This window comes from Myxocyprinus asiaticus, chromosome 8 (assembly GCF_019703515.2).
Source record: "Myxocyprinus asiaticus isolate MX2 ecotype Aquarium Trade chromosome 8, UBuf_Myxa_2, whole genome shotgun sequence".
Classification (NCBI taxonomy): domain Eukaryota; kingdom Metazoa; phylum Chordata; class Actinopteri; order Cypriniformes; family Catostomidae; genus Myxocyprinus; species Myxocyprinus asiaticus.
Genome location: NC_059351.1, coordinates 52,801,306 through 52,819,839, shown reverse-complemented (window position 1 = coordinate 52,819,839; position 18,534 = coordinate 52,801,306). Strand labels below are relative to the sequence as shown.

Sequence of the window (18,534 nt, the reverse complement as noted above, 5' to 3'; positions counted from 1 at the left end):
TAACTGGAGGACTGCCCTAATTTCCCAATTCCCTTAACAGAAATAACATAAAACCAACAAAGTATCCAAAGAGTAAGCAGATGGTGAAATTACTGTCTATACAGTCATCCACCACAAGAGGACACGTCCAGGGGTGGACTGGCCATAGGCAGAACCAGGACTTTTCCCTGTGGGCTGGCCGCGAAACTGGGCCGAATGGGCTGCGACAGGCTGAAGTGGGCTGCAAAATGGCACCACGATATGCCGAATGGGGCTGAAGTGGACAGCGAAATCCGTGCAACACCCAAATTATGGTTCCTTTATTTTCTAAAATGTGCATTTTTCTATTTACTTGTATTGCTCAATAATGTAAATTGTAAAAAGACACTTTTCCTTACCTGATATTTATCGGTCAGGATTGTATTGGTCTGTGTTACTAGTTCCACAATGTAACTAGTCAGGTAACTACTTATGCAAACACTGCAAGTTTGATTTCTGGTAGGTGGGAATTGAACTAGTGAGCTGCTTGATCATTTTTACTTATTCTTCTCTCTGTTCTCTGCTTTTTTTTTTTTTTTTTTTTTTTTTATAACAATGATTGATCTTCCGAGACAGACATAAAACTTGTGACTTTTAATAGAGTGATCCTGTATATGAGAATGTAACAGTAAGTGTCTTAGCTAAAAATGTCCTCATCAGTAAATCAAGCCAATAGACATTTGGTATTTTGACACTCGATTTATGGATCGTCATATAATATACATAATTTTATTTTACCTCTTCTCTCTCCTTCACCCATCAAGACTGATCATCACACCTCAAGTGATCCTCCTGTGTATCTGAATTTTACAGTAAGCATCAGAACTCATCACAGTACTCAAATCCTTTTAAACCATATCTTTCTTTTTTAACTTGTGCAATATTTTGTTCACTTTTTCAGCTGGACAGGAAGATGCTGTTGTGGCTGATGAAATGCAACAAAATATTTTACAGCTGTTTTGCATCTCAATGGCTTGTGACGTCATAAACACAGTTATAAAAATGGGACGTTTCAGCTGGGTGGGAACTATACATGCTCTTTTTAGACTAGGGAGGAGGTTTTGAGTTCTGAAATTAAAAGTATGTTTTTATAGTACAGTTAACTCTTATATGTCTTTTGCTGCGTTCCATTTGTCTCGGAAGTCGGAGCTCCGAGTTATTTTCCGAGTTCCGAGACTGGAACTGACAAATGGAACGCCCCCGATGTCGGATTTCCTACTCGGAAAGTTGGACGAACTCAGAGGACCCCGAGTTCAGAAAGCAAGATGGCTACGAAGAGCATCAACTGTAGTATGCTGTGGGTTTTAAAACTTTTGTCTTTTTTGTGTCCAATTTAGTAAGTTGTATACACAATACTGTATTACCGTTGCCTACAGGCATGTTGCTACGATCTTGTTATGTGTGAATTATAATGATGTTGTTTATAAACTGGTACAGCTAAAATTGGCTAGGTCGCTGCTGCTAACAACAACAATGGTCAGTGTTGCTACAACAACACTGCCTAACGTTACAAACCATAAAACCGTTTACACATAACACAGTTTGGCAAATTTATATTGCAAATATATGTTTGTACTTCCATAGAGCATTGCCCTTTGTTTACAACGCTGGTTCGATTAAAACATGGTTAACATGTTTTGATACAATCAAATGTGCGGAAACATTAACATACCTTTTCCGCTTTCTGTCATCTTCCTCGAGGTCTCTTAGGTGAAGGGCATACTTATTTTGTAGCTCTCTGTACTCCAAAAGAGCTAGTGCAACAATTACTTTCCTGGAGGTGTCCATCTTTTTTCCCGACTCGTCGTGTTGTGTGTAAAAGGAATGCATCATCTCGGATTTCTTGTTTTTTTTAACGGACATGACGTCGATCCGAGTCCCGAGCTCCGACTTCCAAGACAAATGGAACGCGTCATTAATATCAAGGAAAATTTGATTTTCCATTTCATAACCCCTTTAACAGCTCTGATGTCCTCTTACTACTGGGTGTGTGTCTGATAGCACATGTTCATTACCCAGACGTGTCTTTGGTGTGTGTGTGTGTGTGTGTGTGTGTTTACATCTAGTGTGTCACATGATCACATAGTCATCACCAGAGAGATGCAGCCATCTCACAAGTCTTTCTCACCTCTCTTGCTACAGAGAACAAACGGCTGTATTCAGAGAATACAAACATGAATCAAACAATATGTGTGAATACAAACACAAGATAAAAATAGATAAGAGAAGTGGTGCATTTGAGAAGGACTCAACATTTAGAAGTACAGAGAAAGACGCTACTAAACTCTACTTTATTAATAAATTGGGATGCATAAAAAAAATAATTGTATCTATTTATGGATCAAACTGTGTTGAACATTGACATTTGCATTTATCTTACGTAGAATTTTGAATCAAAAGTATTCCTTCAGTGTTTGTTTTATTAATTGTGATATTCCCATTGTTTAACAAAGAAGGAGCATCAATACGAATTACCATTGACAGTATCCCTTAATTTGACAGACCTTATGTATTATGTCTGAAAATTGTGCTTCTTTGTTGCAGATGAGGGGTCGTAAACTGCTCACTTCAAATAGAGTGAAAGATTAGTATAAATGATACTTCAGCTAAACATTTAAGGTGTTAACCACATCCGATGCAGCGTCTGAAGTCCTCTTTTAATTCATTTGAAGTTTTGACACTGACTTTGTACGTTCATGAATCTGGTAAGAGCATGATTATTTTTATTACTTCTACTTATTTATTATTTATTTTGTGTACACCCTGGAAACTCACCAGCCAAGAAAAGTTTTCTTTATATTGGTGAAAGGTTGATAGCCTATAATTCTGAATCACGATACTGCACTGCTTTTGCAACAGTCAAGATTCATCGAACAGCTTAGATAGAAATATTGCAAATCTTTGTTGACATTTTAATCAGTGCATAGTTAAAGTGAGTGTTTTTAAAATGTTTTAGACTTAAAAGCCTGAAATATTACATTAAAAAAAAAAAAAAAAAAAAGAAACCTTTCTAATATACAAGATGCCAGCTAATTGTTACCTGAACATAATGTGTAGGTTTTATCTTAAAGGTGATATGTGTAATTTCTATGAAGTTGAAATACTTTCTCATATCACTGCTTGATATGTTGACAATTATAAGTAAGCCATTTGTAGCTTCATTTCCCCGAAATGTGTAACACAGTGTCTCTGGCTATCAAAACATTCCTCTGGGTGCATTTTCAGCACAACGACATAACTCACTGCTTAACCATCATAGTACTTTATGATGTGTTTTTGGAGAAATTAACTAGCTAGTCACGACTGTTTCCTGAAATCATAACAACTTAGTTTGTAGCCCCTCCGTCATTCGAACCACGTCGATTCAACAATGTTGTTAATGACGTTAGGGGGTGGACTAATCTTTTCTGCAGAAATTTAATGGATGTCAAATTATAATAGCTTATTTACACTGAAATCAGAAAGCCTTTTATTGCAAGAATGCTATTTAAGAGAGGAAAGTGGTGTCCGCCTTTACATTGCATTGTGCTACAATAATATGGTTTCTTCAGTGCACTTGAGCACATACACACATGCGCACTATTCATAAACCGATAAGAATGGCTCTTATGCGTTTACATGAACACATAATCCTTATATTCCAGCAGACACCTAGATGTGATAAATTCTCTAAATCCCTTAAATCGCATAAGGAAAACCTTTGCGTTTGCGTGATGTTTCAGAATGCTGCTTTCTACAAAAATACCACTGTAAGGGGGGGTCCTGGGAAGCTCAGCAAGTATTGACACTGACTACCACCACTGGAGTCACGAGTTCGAATTCAGGGTGTGCTGAGTGACTCCAGCCAGGTCTCCCGTGCAACCAAATTGGCCCGGTTGCTAGGGAGGGTAGAGCCACATGGGGTGACCTCCTCGTGGTCATGATTAAGGGTTCTCGCTCTCAACAGGGTGCGTGATAAGTTGTGCGTGGATTGCAGAGAGTAGCATGAGCCTCCACATGCTATGAGTCCCCGCGGTGTCATGCACAACGAGCCACATGATAAGATGCGCGGATTGACGGTCTCAGAAGCGGAGGCAACAGAGACTTGTCCTCCGCCACCTGGATTGAGGTGAGTAACCGCACCACCACGAGGATCTACTAAGTAGTGGGAATTGGGAATTCCAAATTGGGAGAAAAGGGGATAAAATAAAATAAAAATAAATGTAAAAAAATATCACTATAAACCGTTCTTTTAAGTTCATGTAAATGGGGTCAAATGTCTCAACAGAATGCAAGACAGGGTGGCCCTAAAAATAACGGCACCACTATGTTTGATTGCTTATATCTTAAAAATGCCATCTTTATGCCGTGCTTCTACGACGTTTTGTAAACAACAAAATGATGTCACTGTGACATCATTGTGAGCAAAAACTTGCTACAAAAAATTAATAAGTAAATTGCTTGGCCCAAAAATAAATAAATACATAAATAACGGAGCCACATGGTGAAAGAGAAGCACCTAAGTTTGCTGCCATTGAAAACTTAGCTAAATGATTTACGTATTTATTTGTAGCAAGATGTAGCTCACGATGACATCACTGTGATGTCATTTTGTTGTTTACAAAAAGTCATAGAAGAATGCCAAAAATCATGCAAATGCTTTTATGCGTGTTTAAGATATGAGCAATCAAACATAGTTGCCCTGTTTATTTTTTGGCCACCCTTGTATATGGAATGAAAGATATAGAAGCCTCAGTGAGGTCAAATGAACAAGAAACTATGCTTCTAACCACAAGTGGAGGGCTGTAGTTCCAACCACACAACTTGGCTATTTGCGAATGTTCATTGAAACTATGGTTTTGGGAAACAGCAAATTGTCAAACTATGTTGGTAATGATGGAATTAGAGACAACTGTTGGCAAACAATGCTTTTGGGAAACGCACCCTTGTTTGTTTGGGTATCCCAACCAGGGGTGTGTTTCCCATACAATGACATAACTGGCTGCTTCACTACCAAAGTACGATGCATCATTGAATAAATAAACTAGCTAATCATGACTGTTTCCATGAACCATAGCAATTATATCACACATCCATCGTTCGAATCACATTGGTGCCACAATATTTAGCTGTCATTGATGTTATGCAGGGAGTGGAGTAATAATTACTGCAGAGATTGAATGGATGTCAAATTATGACACATGGACACAAAAATGCTGAAGACACTGTATAAGTGCCAGCAACAATGCGCTGCAATAGTGGGTTTTCCCTCTTCCCCTACCGCACTAAGCACATGCGCATTTTTCAAAAATCTATACGAATGCCACTTAAACTTTATGTGGACACCTGAGCCTCGTTATCTGGCAGAAACCTAGGTGTGTTGAACTGCTTTCTCATCATCTCTTAAATGGCATACGGAAAATGGTGTTCCATGGCGTTGTTACATGACGTTTCTGAATGCTGCTGTCTGCAAGCAATTTTCTTAAGTGCATGTAAATGGATTCAAAACACTTGACAGAAGTAAAAATATAGAATAAAAGATATATGTGTAATGAAACATAGAAGCAGAGTGAAGTCAAATGACGGCGACACCACAATCATACAAGAAACTATGCTTCTAACCACAGGTGGAGAACTTTGCGATGCTGTTTGTGAATATTTGCCAGAACAATGGTTTCAGGAAACACCAAATTGTTAAACTATTTTGCTAAAGATGGAACGTGCGACTATTGTTGTGACTATTGTAAATGATTTTAAGGAACGCACCCCTGTATGTTTGGGTACCCCGACCAGCCTGACATAGAAACATTGGCTCAACCAATGTCGTAAGTTTTGGACAGGGCCATCCCTTTGACCGGTTAATGGCGAATAGGGGGAATGTTCAGAGAAACCCTTTTAAAAACACAGACATTACACACTTCACCTTTAAAAGCTTCAGAGTCATGTAAAGCAGAACAAGCCACTATGCATTTGTTGTAGGTGTTGCTCTGGTGATGTCAGTCAGAATGGCTCCTCCTCTTCCTCTGATATTTCTGCTCATGATTCAGGGTGAGTTACTACTGCATGCATTGATACATTAATTTTTTCGTTCATGGTGCTGCATATTGTGCACAGCAGACAATTACTTTAAAAAGTTTTCACTCTTGTCGCAGCTGTTAATTTGAGCTTTTCATCACACTTCAACTAGATTAGATTCGATTCGATTCGATTCGATGAGATTAGGAACTTTTATTGCCACACAGCTAGGCTGGAAATTGTTGTAGGTACAATGCAACATATAAGAACCAGTGTGTGAAGGTGCTGTGCACATTTGTGCAATACAGTACTATATACATTAAACTGTACAAATAACCCAATATATTACTATACGATATACACCATACAATATAGTATAAAAAACAAACAAACAAACAAACAAAAAAAGCAATACAATTTACAATACAATATAAACAAACTGTGATACAGTGCAGACAGATTATGGATGGGGGACATTCAGTCAAATCTGTTAGATTAGAAAACTTCTGATGTGCTGAAGTATGTGGATGTATGTGGATCACACAGTTTGTTAAAAGTGTTCTGGTACTCTAAAATGTTTAAGCAGGATGTTTTGTTTGTCCGTGATCTCAGGTGCCTGCCTGAAGGGAGCAGTTGAAACCAGATATGTGCTGGATGAAATAGGTCCTTCTTGATCTTGTTAGCACGTGTGATGGTGCATTGGGTGTATAGTGATTCCACGGATGAGAGATCTGTACTGGTGATCTTTGATGCTTTGGTGACAATCCCTTCCAACTTTTTCTTGTTTAGGGATTCAGCGTTGCCATACCACACACAGATGGATGAAGGCAGAACGTTTTCCATAATGGCTGTATAGAAGCGGACTAGAAGATGCTGACTGACTCCAAATTTCCGCAGTTGCCTGAGGAAGTTCAGTCTTTGATGTGCCTTTTAAATAAAATGCTCTGTTTTAAAGTGCTGCAGATGTGGGTGCCCAGGAATTTGAATGAGTCTGTAATGGTGATTTGTTGCTAACTGATGGTGATTGGGAGTTTGGTGTCCTGTGAGTGTCTGCATTTAAAAATGATTTCCAAGGTTTTTGATGTATTAAGTTGAAAATCTTTGCTGACACACCAGGTGGTTGCTCTGTCCACTTCAAGCCAGTACTGTGCTTCATAATTTTCAGAGATGAGACCAACAATAGTGGTGTCATCAGCATATTTGATGATTTTCTGGGAGAAGAGCATCTGGGAGAGTACAAGGCCTTGTAGAGCTCCTGTACTGATGGTCAGAGGCTCAGATGTATGTTTGTTGATCCTGACTGACTGTTGTCTGCCCCGGAGGAAATCCAGCAACCAAGCACATTGCTGGGTTGATGTCCATATCTTTTAACTTGTCTAAGAGTTTAAGTGGGTTTATGGTATTAAAAGCCAAGCTGAAGTCAATAAAAAGGATGCGTGCATAGGTGTTAGATGTCTCTAGATGGTGATTTTAATAGTAGAGAGCTATGTTGATGGCATCCTCCACAGACATGTTGGTGCGATAAGCAAACTGAAGTGGATCCATTTGAGAGGATGTGTAATACTTGATGTGGACCAGTACGATGCGTTGTGCCTTACAAATGCCTTCATGATGACAGATGTTATGGCAACCAATCTGTAATCATTAAGGCATGTTAGGTAAGAGGATTTTAGTACAGGAACTATTATAGCAGTTTTGAAACACTGAGGCACTCTGCAGAGTTGTTAAAGATAGCTGTGAACACAGGGGCCAACTGAGAAGCACAGTGCCTCAGCACAGCAGGGTTCACCTGGTCAGGGCCTGGAACTTTCCTTTTGTTTTGTTTTTTGAAGGCCGGTCTCACTTCTTCCTCTTTGATGTGGAAAGGGGGTTGGAGGGAGATGGGAGTCAGTGGCTGTGGTGCATAAGATGTTGTCCTGTCAAAGCGTGCATAGAATTCGTTAAGTCTGTTTGGGAGCTCTGAATCATCTGGGAGGGATATTGGAGTTTTTTTGTAGTGTGTCAAACTGTTCTTGTGTCTGAATTAAATTACTGTTCAATTTTCTGAGCATGGTTTGATTTGGCCTTTCTGATTGCTGTGCGCAATTTGTATCTAAATGCTTTATATTTATCAACATTGTCGCTAGAATAGGCAGAGTTTTTCCTGCTTCTCAAAAGTTGTAGCTGCTTTGAGAACCAGGGTCTATTTTTGTTATAGACAGTGACAGACTTTCTCTCAACACATATTTCTTCACAGAAGTTTATGCCAGACATAACAACGTCTGAATGCTCGTCAATAGTTTCAGATACAGCTTTAAACATATCCCAGCCATTACATTCAAAGCAGTCCCTTAACATATCAACAGCTTCTGGTGACCACGACTTAAGGGTCATTGATTTGGGTTTGTTTGATTTAAGTTTTTGTTTATATGTCAGAATAAGGAGTAATATGGCATGATCAGACCTACTGAGTGGTGTGTGGGGAACGCACAATTCAGTGAAGACAGTGTAGCAATGATCTAGTATTTTGTTCTCACGGCTAAAGCAATCCACTTGCTGTTTGTAGTTTGGGAGTTTGTCCGATAAACAGGCATGATTAAAGTTCCCTGCAGCGATGATGACAGAATCTGGTCTGGAATTCTCAATCGCAGAAATGTGTTGTGCAAGTTCATAGATCGCTGCACACACATTCGCTTGTGGTGGAATGTAAACTCAGATGCGAACAACAGATGCAAATTCCCTCTGTAGCTAAAATTTTCTGCAGCTTATGTTAATAATTTCAATGTTCGGTGAGCATAAACAGTCTAGACATTATTGCACCAGAGGTGGTTCACAATAAAACAAACATGACTCCTCTTGTCTTCCCGGAATGCCAACCTGACCTGTCTGCTCTGTAGACAGAGAATCCCAGTGGTGTTATGGCAGAGTCCGGGACCGTCCGATCCAGCCAGGTTTCCATGAAGCAGATGGCTGAGCACTCTCTAAAGTCTTTCTTAGTTTGTAAGAGCAAGAAAAGTTAGTCAGTTTTGTTCTTGAGTGATCTAAAATTCATCAGCAGGAGTGCCAGTAGCAGAGGATTTTAGGACCTTCTCCTGAACTTAGCCCAAACGTCGGTCCTTCTCCGTTGTTTCCTTTGTTTACTTACCATGGTGGAGTAGCCAGGCCATGATGATGCACGGCCTGCGCTGAATCAGCTGATCAGCGGGAGAGTAAGATAAAGCGGAGTCGGAGACGCCAGTTCGAGAGAGAGAGACACACGTGGCTGCATGTTTTTTTATGTTTGTTTTATGTTGAGTTTTATAATTTTTATTTTCTCAACTTTTCTCCCCAATGTGGCATGCCCAATTCTCAAAAGTCCTTGTGGTGGTGTAGTGACTCGCCTCAGTCCAGGTGGTGGAGGATGAATCTCAGTTGCCTCTGCATCTGAGACAGTCAATCCGCACATCTTATCACTTGGCTTGTTGAGCGTGTTTCCGTGGAGACCTAGTGTGTGTGGAGACTCATGCTATTCTCCGTATTCTCCAATACTTCACATCCACACACAACTCACCACATGCCCCACTGAGAACGAGAACCACATTATAGGGACCATGAGGAGGTTAACCCAATGTGATTCTACCCCCCTAGCAACCAGGCCAATTGGTTGCTTAGGAAGCCTGACTGGAGTCACTCAGCATGCCCTGGATTTGAACTTGCGACTCCACGTGTGGTAGTCAGCGGCTTTACTTGCTGAGCTACCCAGGCTCCTGTTCAGTTTTATCATTAAACCTTATGTTGACTGTTCAGCTGGTTCCCGCCTCCTCCTTGCCCATCCTTATACTTTTACAGTGGTACCGAAACCCAGGAAGGAGGAGGGATGCGTTGTTGCAGAGTCCTCACCGCTGCCATCCACCAGTGGAGCAGCCGCGGCCGTCTGCCTGGGGATGGAGGGGTCGCTGCCGACAACTGAGAGCCTGAGGAACCGCAACCGTCTGCTGAGAAGGGGAGGAATGGTTCCGTCTGCCAGGGGCCGGAGGACTCGCTGCCGTCCGCTGGGGGAGGAGCGAGCTGGCATCCGCCAGAGGGCAGAGGAGCGGTTGAGGACCGTGTGACAGTGCGTCTCGGAGCCGGCGAGCAAGTTCTCTCTCTCGCCCCTCTCTCTCTCTCTGTGTCTCCGCTCACCCTTTCCCTCTCCCCACGCCTCCCCTCGTCTCTCCCCCCGGTTCACAGGAGGCGGGGTGGACCATTGGCTGACAGAACGGCTGGAAGGGCAGTGTCTCCCCTCCAAAGATGGGTACACCGGTGGTGCCCTGGCCTGAATCGGGCAGGGGAGGAGTTTGACGATGAGGAGGGCATGGCCGAACTGTGATGGAGCATGGCCGGCACTGAATCAGCTGATCAGCAGGAGTTTGAGATAAAGGGCAGCCGGAGACGGCAGTTTGGGAGAGAGTGAGACGCACACGGCTGCATTGCATGTGTGTCTGTGTTTGTTTATGTTGATTTATGTTGAGTTTTATCATTAAACTTTGTTTACTGTGCAGCCGGTTCCCGCTTCCTCCTTGCCCATCCTTGAACTGTTACAAGTACAATTAATTTTTAAATTAAAATAGCATGTTTATTGTTGATCTCGAGACACACAAGAGCCAATTACACAATGTATCTTGAGGTGCCAAGTTAGAATGAGGTTTAAATTCTTAATGCGCTCACTGTTTAGACTGAAATATATCACATCCAGTCAGGTGGTTGCTTAAGGTCTAGTCACTCAAGGTAATATCATTCAACACAATCAAAGCTCAAACCAAACACTGTCCATATTTCAGCTTACATGTCACCATCTAGATCTCACCTTTGCCCAAACATCAATGAACACTGCAAGACAGAGTGCATGTACATGTTTAAAACTTAAAATAAAAAAAAATAAAAAAAAACGTTAACACGATATTTGGAATAACAGCATTGTTCTCTGGTTTTGACATCAAAATGCAAACAGGCATGCGCACAATGCTTGTGCACATTTGATAAGCCACGAGACTGCCGGTAAAGGTGTTTACATGCAACACAACATCAGGGTAATGGGCAAAAATCAGTGTGTACTGATCAGGGGTGGAAAGAGCACTGAAAAATAATACTCAAGTAAAAGTACTGTCACTTCTTAAAAAATGTAGTTTGAGTAAAAGTACCTGTCCTAAAAACTACTCAAGTAAGAGTAAAAGAGTAGCTCATTTAAAAGTACTCATGAGTAGTGAGTATTGAGTACTGAGTTGCGAAAGCTATGCACCTTTATAATAAAAACTTGATGCTGTAATTTAAAAATGTAGCACACATACCGTAATTTACATTCCTTTTTATGGCTGTTTTCCAGAAAGATAAAAAAAAAAAAAAAAAAAGGATTTTATAGGTGTTTGTGATTGACAACTTTTAAAATACATCACTTATCTATGATACTGTAAATACTACATGAATCTGATTAAAAGAATAATTAAAAGGGTGACATGATTACAGAAATGAAAAGATGAAAGTTATTTTCAATACCATAATGTATGAAACAATTACATTAAAATCAGTTTATGTGTAGGGTCTACATTTTCCTTAATGCCGACTGAGAGAGTTATTGTTGCACATAAAACATGTTCAAAACAATGCAAGGAATGCAAAAAAAAAAATCACTAAAAAAGCAGGGTCACTCGGTGCATATGTCCTGCTCAATAGAGGCGGTAGAGCAATTGTATTGTAAAGGGGCCACATCGGGCTTCAAAGGAATAATTCACACAAAAATGAAAATTCTCTCATCATTTAGTCACCATTATGCCATCCTGGATGTGTATGACTTTCTTCAGCAGAACACAAATTAAGATTTTTAGAAGAATATCTCAGCTCTTTTGGTCCATACAATGCAAGTGAATGGGTGCCAAAATGTTGAAGCTCCAAAAATCACATAAGTCAGCATAAAAGTAGCCTAATCCATGTGACTCCAGTGGTTAAATCCATGACTTCAGAAGAGATATGATAGGTGTGGATGAGAAACAGATCAATATTTAAGTCAATTTTTACTATAAATTCTCCTCCTTGCTCAGTCAATCTCCACTTTAACTTTCACTTTCTTCTTCTTTTGTTTTTGGTGATTCAGATTCTTCATGCATATCGTCCTCTACTGGGCAGTGTGAAGAATTTTTTAGCAAAACTTTACTTAAATATTGATCTGTTTCTCACCCACGCCTATCATATCACTTCTGAAGACATGGATTTAACCACTGGCGTTATATGGATTACTTTTATGCTGCATTTATGTGCTTTTTGGAGCGTCAACATTTTGGCATCCATTCACTTGTATTGTATGGACCTACAGAGCTGAAATATTCTTCTAAAAATCTTAATTTGTGTTCTGCAGAAGAAAGAAAGTCATACATATCTGGGATGGCATGAGGGGGAGTAAATGATGATAAGAGAATTTTAATTTTTGTGTGAACTATTTCTTTAAGTAGCACATGGGGGGCCACATTGTCCTCCTTTTGAGATACAATGTCATGCATTGATTTAGTTCTTGTATCTTTTAAGCCCAGAAATAGTTGTGTTCTCATTCTAATGCATGATGCACAATTTTCTGAAGTTTGTGACTGGTGGAATGTCCTGCTTGAAGAATTGCTCTACAAAGATTGACACTTTTCTATCAGGCATTAGAAAAAACATGATAAAGGCTAAGCATAATTATAAATTATTTGATCATCTCTACTTTCCTGGTCATTTATTATACCAATTAACACTCTCTACATCAGGGGTCGGTATTATAAAAGAAAACTAACAATATTATTAAAAATATTATTATTAAATTTATTATATTACATTAATACTTTTAAAGCTACTCAAGTTATTCAGCCAAAAGTAGTGAGTGGTTTTCTCATTTCCTTGTTATTTGATTAATAGCCTTTATATGACACAGCCTACTAGACAGTGCTCAATTCGGTTACATGTACACTTCAAGTCCAACATTTTGAAGCAAATACTCTTTTTGTCCCACTGTTTATATTCACTTTACACCAAACCGACTGCGTTTACATTAATGCCTCATCAAGACGGGCATTGGTGGAATTATGAAGTGTATTTGACCGTTCAGGCACGTACCCGCATTAGCGCACAAACATCAGCCGCCTGTCAATCAAACAGCACACAGCTACAGACGTCAGGAAATAAAAAGTCAATCTTTTATATTTTATCTAGATCAATCAACCAGTGGTTGTCTTGCTATCGTGATCGATGTAATGAACACCCCTGGTCTAGATATAGAACATACAAGTATAGAAAATTACTCAAAAGTTTATCATCGATATCGATCTCTTTTTTTATTTTATTTTTTTAGATAAACATCAAGATTGTTTCATTGCCAAGCCCTATTGATAACATCGCCATAATCTCTCACATCAGCCCAATAATCTCATGATAGTTAAATTACAGGCTACATTATAGAAACAGAATCTAATAAGCAGAAATATGAAATTTACCTCGATATGTTTCTTCAAATTAGAGGCAGGATTAATGTTGATATCTGACTTGAGCAAGTAAAACTCACATGAGACGATCAAGCAGTTGGACTTTTTCACTGCGAAAAGCCCTTTCTGTGATGTTCAGGTGTTGAAATGTGTTTGAGGCATCCATAACAGATGGCGCCTGATCTGCAGCTGCCGTTCAATTGTGTGATTTGATTTGATGGGAGTCAGAGACTCTCCTTAGCCAATCATGTTGATAGATAAAAATTAAATCAGGACAGGGAAGTAGCGAACACAGATGGTGGGAAAATAGCGCAGTAAAAGTACAGTTACAGCACTTAAAATGTACTCAAGTAAAAGTAAAAGTATTAAATTTTTAAACTACTTAAAAAAGTACAATTCCTGGGAAAAACTATTTAATTACAGTAACATGAGTATTTGTAATTCATTAATTTACACCCCTGGTGCTGATCAGTTTTTGTGTATATGACTTCACCACATAAACGGCTGCCAAATCTTTGCCATAAAAATACAGGATGCTTGAAAATCTTTAGCACTTTAATACGGGTATGGACGGTCCCCTTGGAGTGTTTTGCTGTGAATATATGGGACAATAGGCATCTTCGGCCAAAATACAGAACATCCAGGCTAATAAGGGACAGTTGGTAACATAACCCATTATGCATTTATAACTATTCCAACTAACCAACTATTCTGCATGGACTATGCCATGGCTACTTAACTTCTAGTCCTGGAGAGTTTATCTCCATTCTTAATTATATAATTAAATATAAGATTGCTGGAAAATTACAGGCAGGTGCGGTTGGAGGAACTGACATTAATTTGGTAATTCTGATTTTTCCCTCAGGGATTTACAGTCAAAAGGAGGATGTGATTTACAACCTTCTAAACATCTGTGCACTAAAGGGCTCATCAGTGATTATGCCCTGTACTTACACGTACCCTCCTGGAATTCAGATTAAGAAAGTGTTCTGGACCAAAACTGATGTTAAAGTTAATGATGAGTATCCACATCTGTCTGATGACCCTGAATACAATCAGAGGATTCAGTATCTGGGAGATAAACAGCAGAACTGCACCATCAGACTGAATGATGTGACACAGAAGGATTCACACGAGTACTATTTCAGATTCACAACTGATAATCTTAAAATAAAATGGATTGGTAAACCTGGAGTGACTCTTAAAATCACAGGTAATGTATATATGTAATAACTATGTGTTTATGTGTCACCTATCCCTGTTTCTTTGAAATAAAGGTCTGGGAAATAAAGTTACATCCACAATATATACAGATGTCAAGTGTTGTTGTTGTCAGATCTTCATGTGGAGTCTCCTGAGAGTGTGACAGAGGGAGATACAGTCAGTCTGAAATGTAAAAGCACCTGTAATCTGACTGACAGAGCAACATTCATCTGGTTGAAAAACACACAGTCATTAACTGAGAGAAATAATAAACTCCTCCTGCAGTCAGTCAGAAGAGAGGATGCAGGCAGATATAGCTGTGCTGTACACGGACACAAACTCACATCACCTCATGTTTATCTCAATGTCACATGTAAGTAAATCTTAATTTATTAATTTCTTTCCAGCTGGAAGTAACTATCACAAGATATGTAGACTGTTGATGTTTGCTGTTGACACAGAATAATACAGAAACATGCTTCCATGTTTTTCTATTTGTCTTTTTGTTTAGACCCACCCAAGAATGTCTCTGTGTCCATCACTGGTGAAATAGTGGAGGGTGATGTGAATCTGACCTGCAACAGTGATTCAAACCCACCTGTTCAAGAGTACACCTGGTTTAAAGGAGGAACTCTTATAGGATCTGGTAAAATCTACAGGATACACTTCAATGACAGTGAGGAATACAAGTGCAAGTCCAGAAATGAACTTGGAGAGGAATATTCTGCTCCTGTCACTTTTTTGTGTAAGTTAATGATGTTGCAATAACTGTTAAAACAGACAAATCAATTATCTTAAAACAAGATATTGTATATATTTTTAATTTTATGTTTTAGACTCGCCCAGAAATGTCTCAGTGTCCATGAGTGGATCAGGTGAAATAGTTTTGGGTGATTCAGTGACTCTGACCTGCAGCAGTGATTCAAACCCACCTGTTCTGAACTACACCTGGTTTAAGGAGAATGAAAGCTCAGCTGTTGGATCTGGACAGAGTTACAGTGCACTACAGAGTGGATTCTTCTACTGTGTGGCTCAGAATCAACATGGATCTCAGAGATCAGCTGCTGTACAAGTCACTGTTGAAGGTAGGGGATAGTGTAGCTCATAGATTTAAAGGCTCTTTCTAAAATGATGTCAGTCTTTTTAAAATGTGTTATATCAGTTTTTGGTTTATTTTGTAGGAGGTGTGAGGGTTATGTACATATCTATTGGAGCTGGATCTTGTGGAGCTGCAGTTTTCATCGTGGTTTTGCTATTTTGGTAAGATGTGTGTGGTATAAATTATGAAATAATCCCTCATAAATCCTCATAATCCCTCGTGCTCCTTCAGAAATGTTTGATACCCCGTCCTGACTGACAGCGAAACAATCAAGGGACACACCGCCCCGAAGACTGATGGTGAAACGATCAACCTTGCCTCCCGTAAACATACAAGTGCCCCAACACCAAAGGACACACTGTAGTACATGCCCTGATTTTGGAACTAAAAATAATGATATCCATTTAGAACTGGAATAAAATATCACTTAATTTGATGCTTCAAGATATTTCGATATTTCCGGTAACCATTACCTGTACCATAGTAACAATAGTTTCTTACAAAAATACCGTAGTTATTACAGTTATTGCTGGATACAATTTTGGTAACTTGGTATTACACTGCTTTACTGTAAAGATGTATTTTATTGTCAAAACTGTACCTCATTGTCAATAACATGTTAATGTTCCACACTGTTACAACAAATTATATTTTCATTAACAATCTGTTTTCAAGGAGAATCATGTGGATGAAAAAGAGACATGCTTCACCAGAGTCTCAGGTGAGATGAGGAAAATAATTACAGTATATCTTTTCATTTTGTGATAGGAGATGTGATTTTCTTATTTCTTTTTTTTAATTTTCTCTTTTGACTGTTTACATTCTGATCTTATCAGTAAGGATTGTTGAATGCAGATTTATTGTTGCCATTTTCAGTCACACAGAACTGCTGTTGAAGTGTATATCTCTATGGTTAGCAACGGTCTAATGGTCAGGTTACTAGTTACACAAAGACTGCAAGTCTGAATCCAGATAAGAATGGAACTTGTGAGTTGTATTGTTCATTTTTGCTTCTTTTTTTTTTTATCATTCTCTGTTTTTGTTTTCTTCATGATAAAGATGGTTCATCCCAGCCCTTGTAATAAACGTTGTGATGTCGAATTGAGCGATTCAGTGTATGAGAATGTAAAGGTAAGTGTTTTAGCTAAAGATTTCCTCGGTCAATAGCCATTTAATACTCCATATTACCAGCCAACAAACATTTGGTATTTCACTAAGGAGGGAATTAATTAAGAATGAATTGGCAGGCGGTAATAGATCCATGTTTATTGTGGCAGGCAAATAGTGCTGAATTTTGTGAGTAAGGTACATTCTGTAACACAAAGATATGAGATGTGTTTGTGCTAAAAAAAAAAAAAAAAATGTAAATAACATTGATTACATTTAAATATACCTGGCATAGAGCTGGCAAATTTGGACTCTGTGTGGTTATTGATACGCTTTTGCATTGAAACACTAAAGTGACACAACAGCTGTTTAGGGAATTTTCCCGTCTTCTGAAACGTTTTTCTTCTTCTTCTCTCTCCTTCATAAAGACTGACCATCACAGCTCTAATGATCCTCCTGTGTATGAGAATTTTACAGTAAGCATCAGAACTCATCAAATTACTCAAGTCCTTTAATGCCAAATGCAAAAAAATTTGTAATAGTGTATTTTTGTATTTCATTTTTTCTTTCTTGCTATTTATTTCTCACTGCCTTATTCAGTTTGACAGATAGATGCTATAATGGTGGATGAAACGATGAATGAGATGCGTTACTTTGTGGGTGGAGCCATGGATGATTGACAGGAGTGTCATGATTATGTGTTACTGAAGTGACGTGAGGTTTATTTTATTAAAGGATTGAGGAAAACTTTCCAATGAATGGAGGAATAAAATGGTCATATTTTAGCAGTATACATTCTGCTTTACTTTTATGCTTTGTTTAATTTACTTCATGATGTTTAATGATGTTTTGTCCAAAAAGACTAAATAAAGATATTTTTTTAATCTAAGATTTTTTTTACAGACTTCTGTTATTCATAACCTCAGCAGAACACTGCATACATTCAAGAATTTTATTCCCAGCAAAAAGAAAGTAAAATTAATTTAATCATGTCAACTCTGTTACACATCCCACTGATTATGAAACAATTAAATTTTGAGTGTGACCTTGCAGATAATTTATTCAGCGTTCAAGATATATTACAAATGTTAAAAGTACAGAGACGCTTAATTTAAATGAAGCGAAAGCAGTAACAAATGCAGCAGACAGCGCTTTCTATAGTGGCTGAACTGAGAACTGCTTGACCTTGATGAGAACATGGAACAATGGATCCACTCCAAAAATCTTCAGATAATAAAACTGGTTAAGTAGCCCAATAGGGACACCAGCACACAAGTATCCAAAACATAACGCAAACTGTTGACCAGCAATGCTATCTGGTGTTCCTCCCCTTCTTCCTGTGTGTGATGTCACCGTTCAGCATCTTTCAATCTCTAATGAGGGTCACATGATCACACAGTCATCACTGTAACACGGGGGTTGGCAACCTTTTTGACATGGAGTGCCATTTTTTATTTTCCTGGTCAATGGCTGTGCCGATGCATTTGCATTTTTCTAATTTTATCGTTTATTTTTCATTACAAATGATATTATCAGCATAACAGTTTGAGTGAAAATTTTGTGCAAAACCCGATGATTGTAATATAATCATGATCCTGCATGTGAATTTTCAGAGAGCATCTAAAGTGCTTTGATGAAAGAAAACCTGTACTTTTGTACAAAATGAGTTAA

At 38.8% G+C, this 18,534-nt stretch overlaps 2 protein-coding genes across 3 annotated transcripts in view; both read left to right on the top strand.

Annotated features, from left to right (window-relative positions):
- The window catches only part of LOC127444675 (B-cell receptor CD22-like), a 95,464-nt gene that overhangs the window by 44,986 nt on the left and 31,944 nt on the right, over positions 1 to 18,534 (top strand). The gene's annotated exons all lie outside the window — the stretch shown is intronic.
- On the top strand, positions 2,631 to 17,634 carry LOC127444678 (B-cell receptor CD22-like). The gene is made up of 11 exons (XM_051704200.1): positions 2,631 to 2,723; positions 5,977 to 6,045; positions 14,320 to 14,667; positions 14,791 to 15,030; positions 15,169 to 15,402; positions 15,494 to 15,742; positions 15,839 to 15,917; positions 16,432 to 16,477; positions 16,816 to 16,887; positions 17,292 to 17,339; positions 17,464 to 17,634. The coding sequence occupies exons 1-11, from the start codon at positions 2,654 to 2,656 to the stop codon at positions 17,473 to 17,475; spliced, it is 1,467 nt and encodes a 488-aa protein (XP_051560160.1). The 5' UTR covers positions 2,631 to 2,653; the 3' UTR covers positions 17,476 to 17,634.

What these genes read in the sequence shown, in the direction of transcription:
- LOC127444678 (XM_051704200.1), top strand. Translation starts at nt 2,654, where the DNA reads ATGCAGCGTCTGAAGTCCTCTTTTAATTCATTTGAAGTTTTGACACTG. An exon ending in ATTTCTGCTCATGATTCAGG is followed by an intron (nt 6,046 to 14,319) that starts GTGAGTTACTAC and finishes TTTTTCCCTCAG; the next exon opens with GGATTTACAGTCAAAAGGAG. An exon ending in TGCTCCTGTCACTTTTTTGT is followed by an intron (nt 15,403 to 15,493) that starts GTAAGTTAATGA and finishes TTTATGTTTTAG; the next exon opens with ACTCGCCCAGAAATGTCTCA.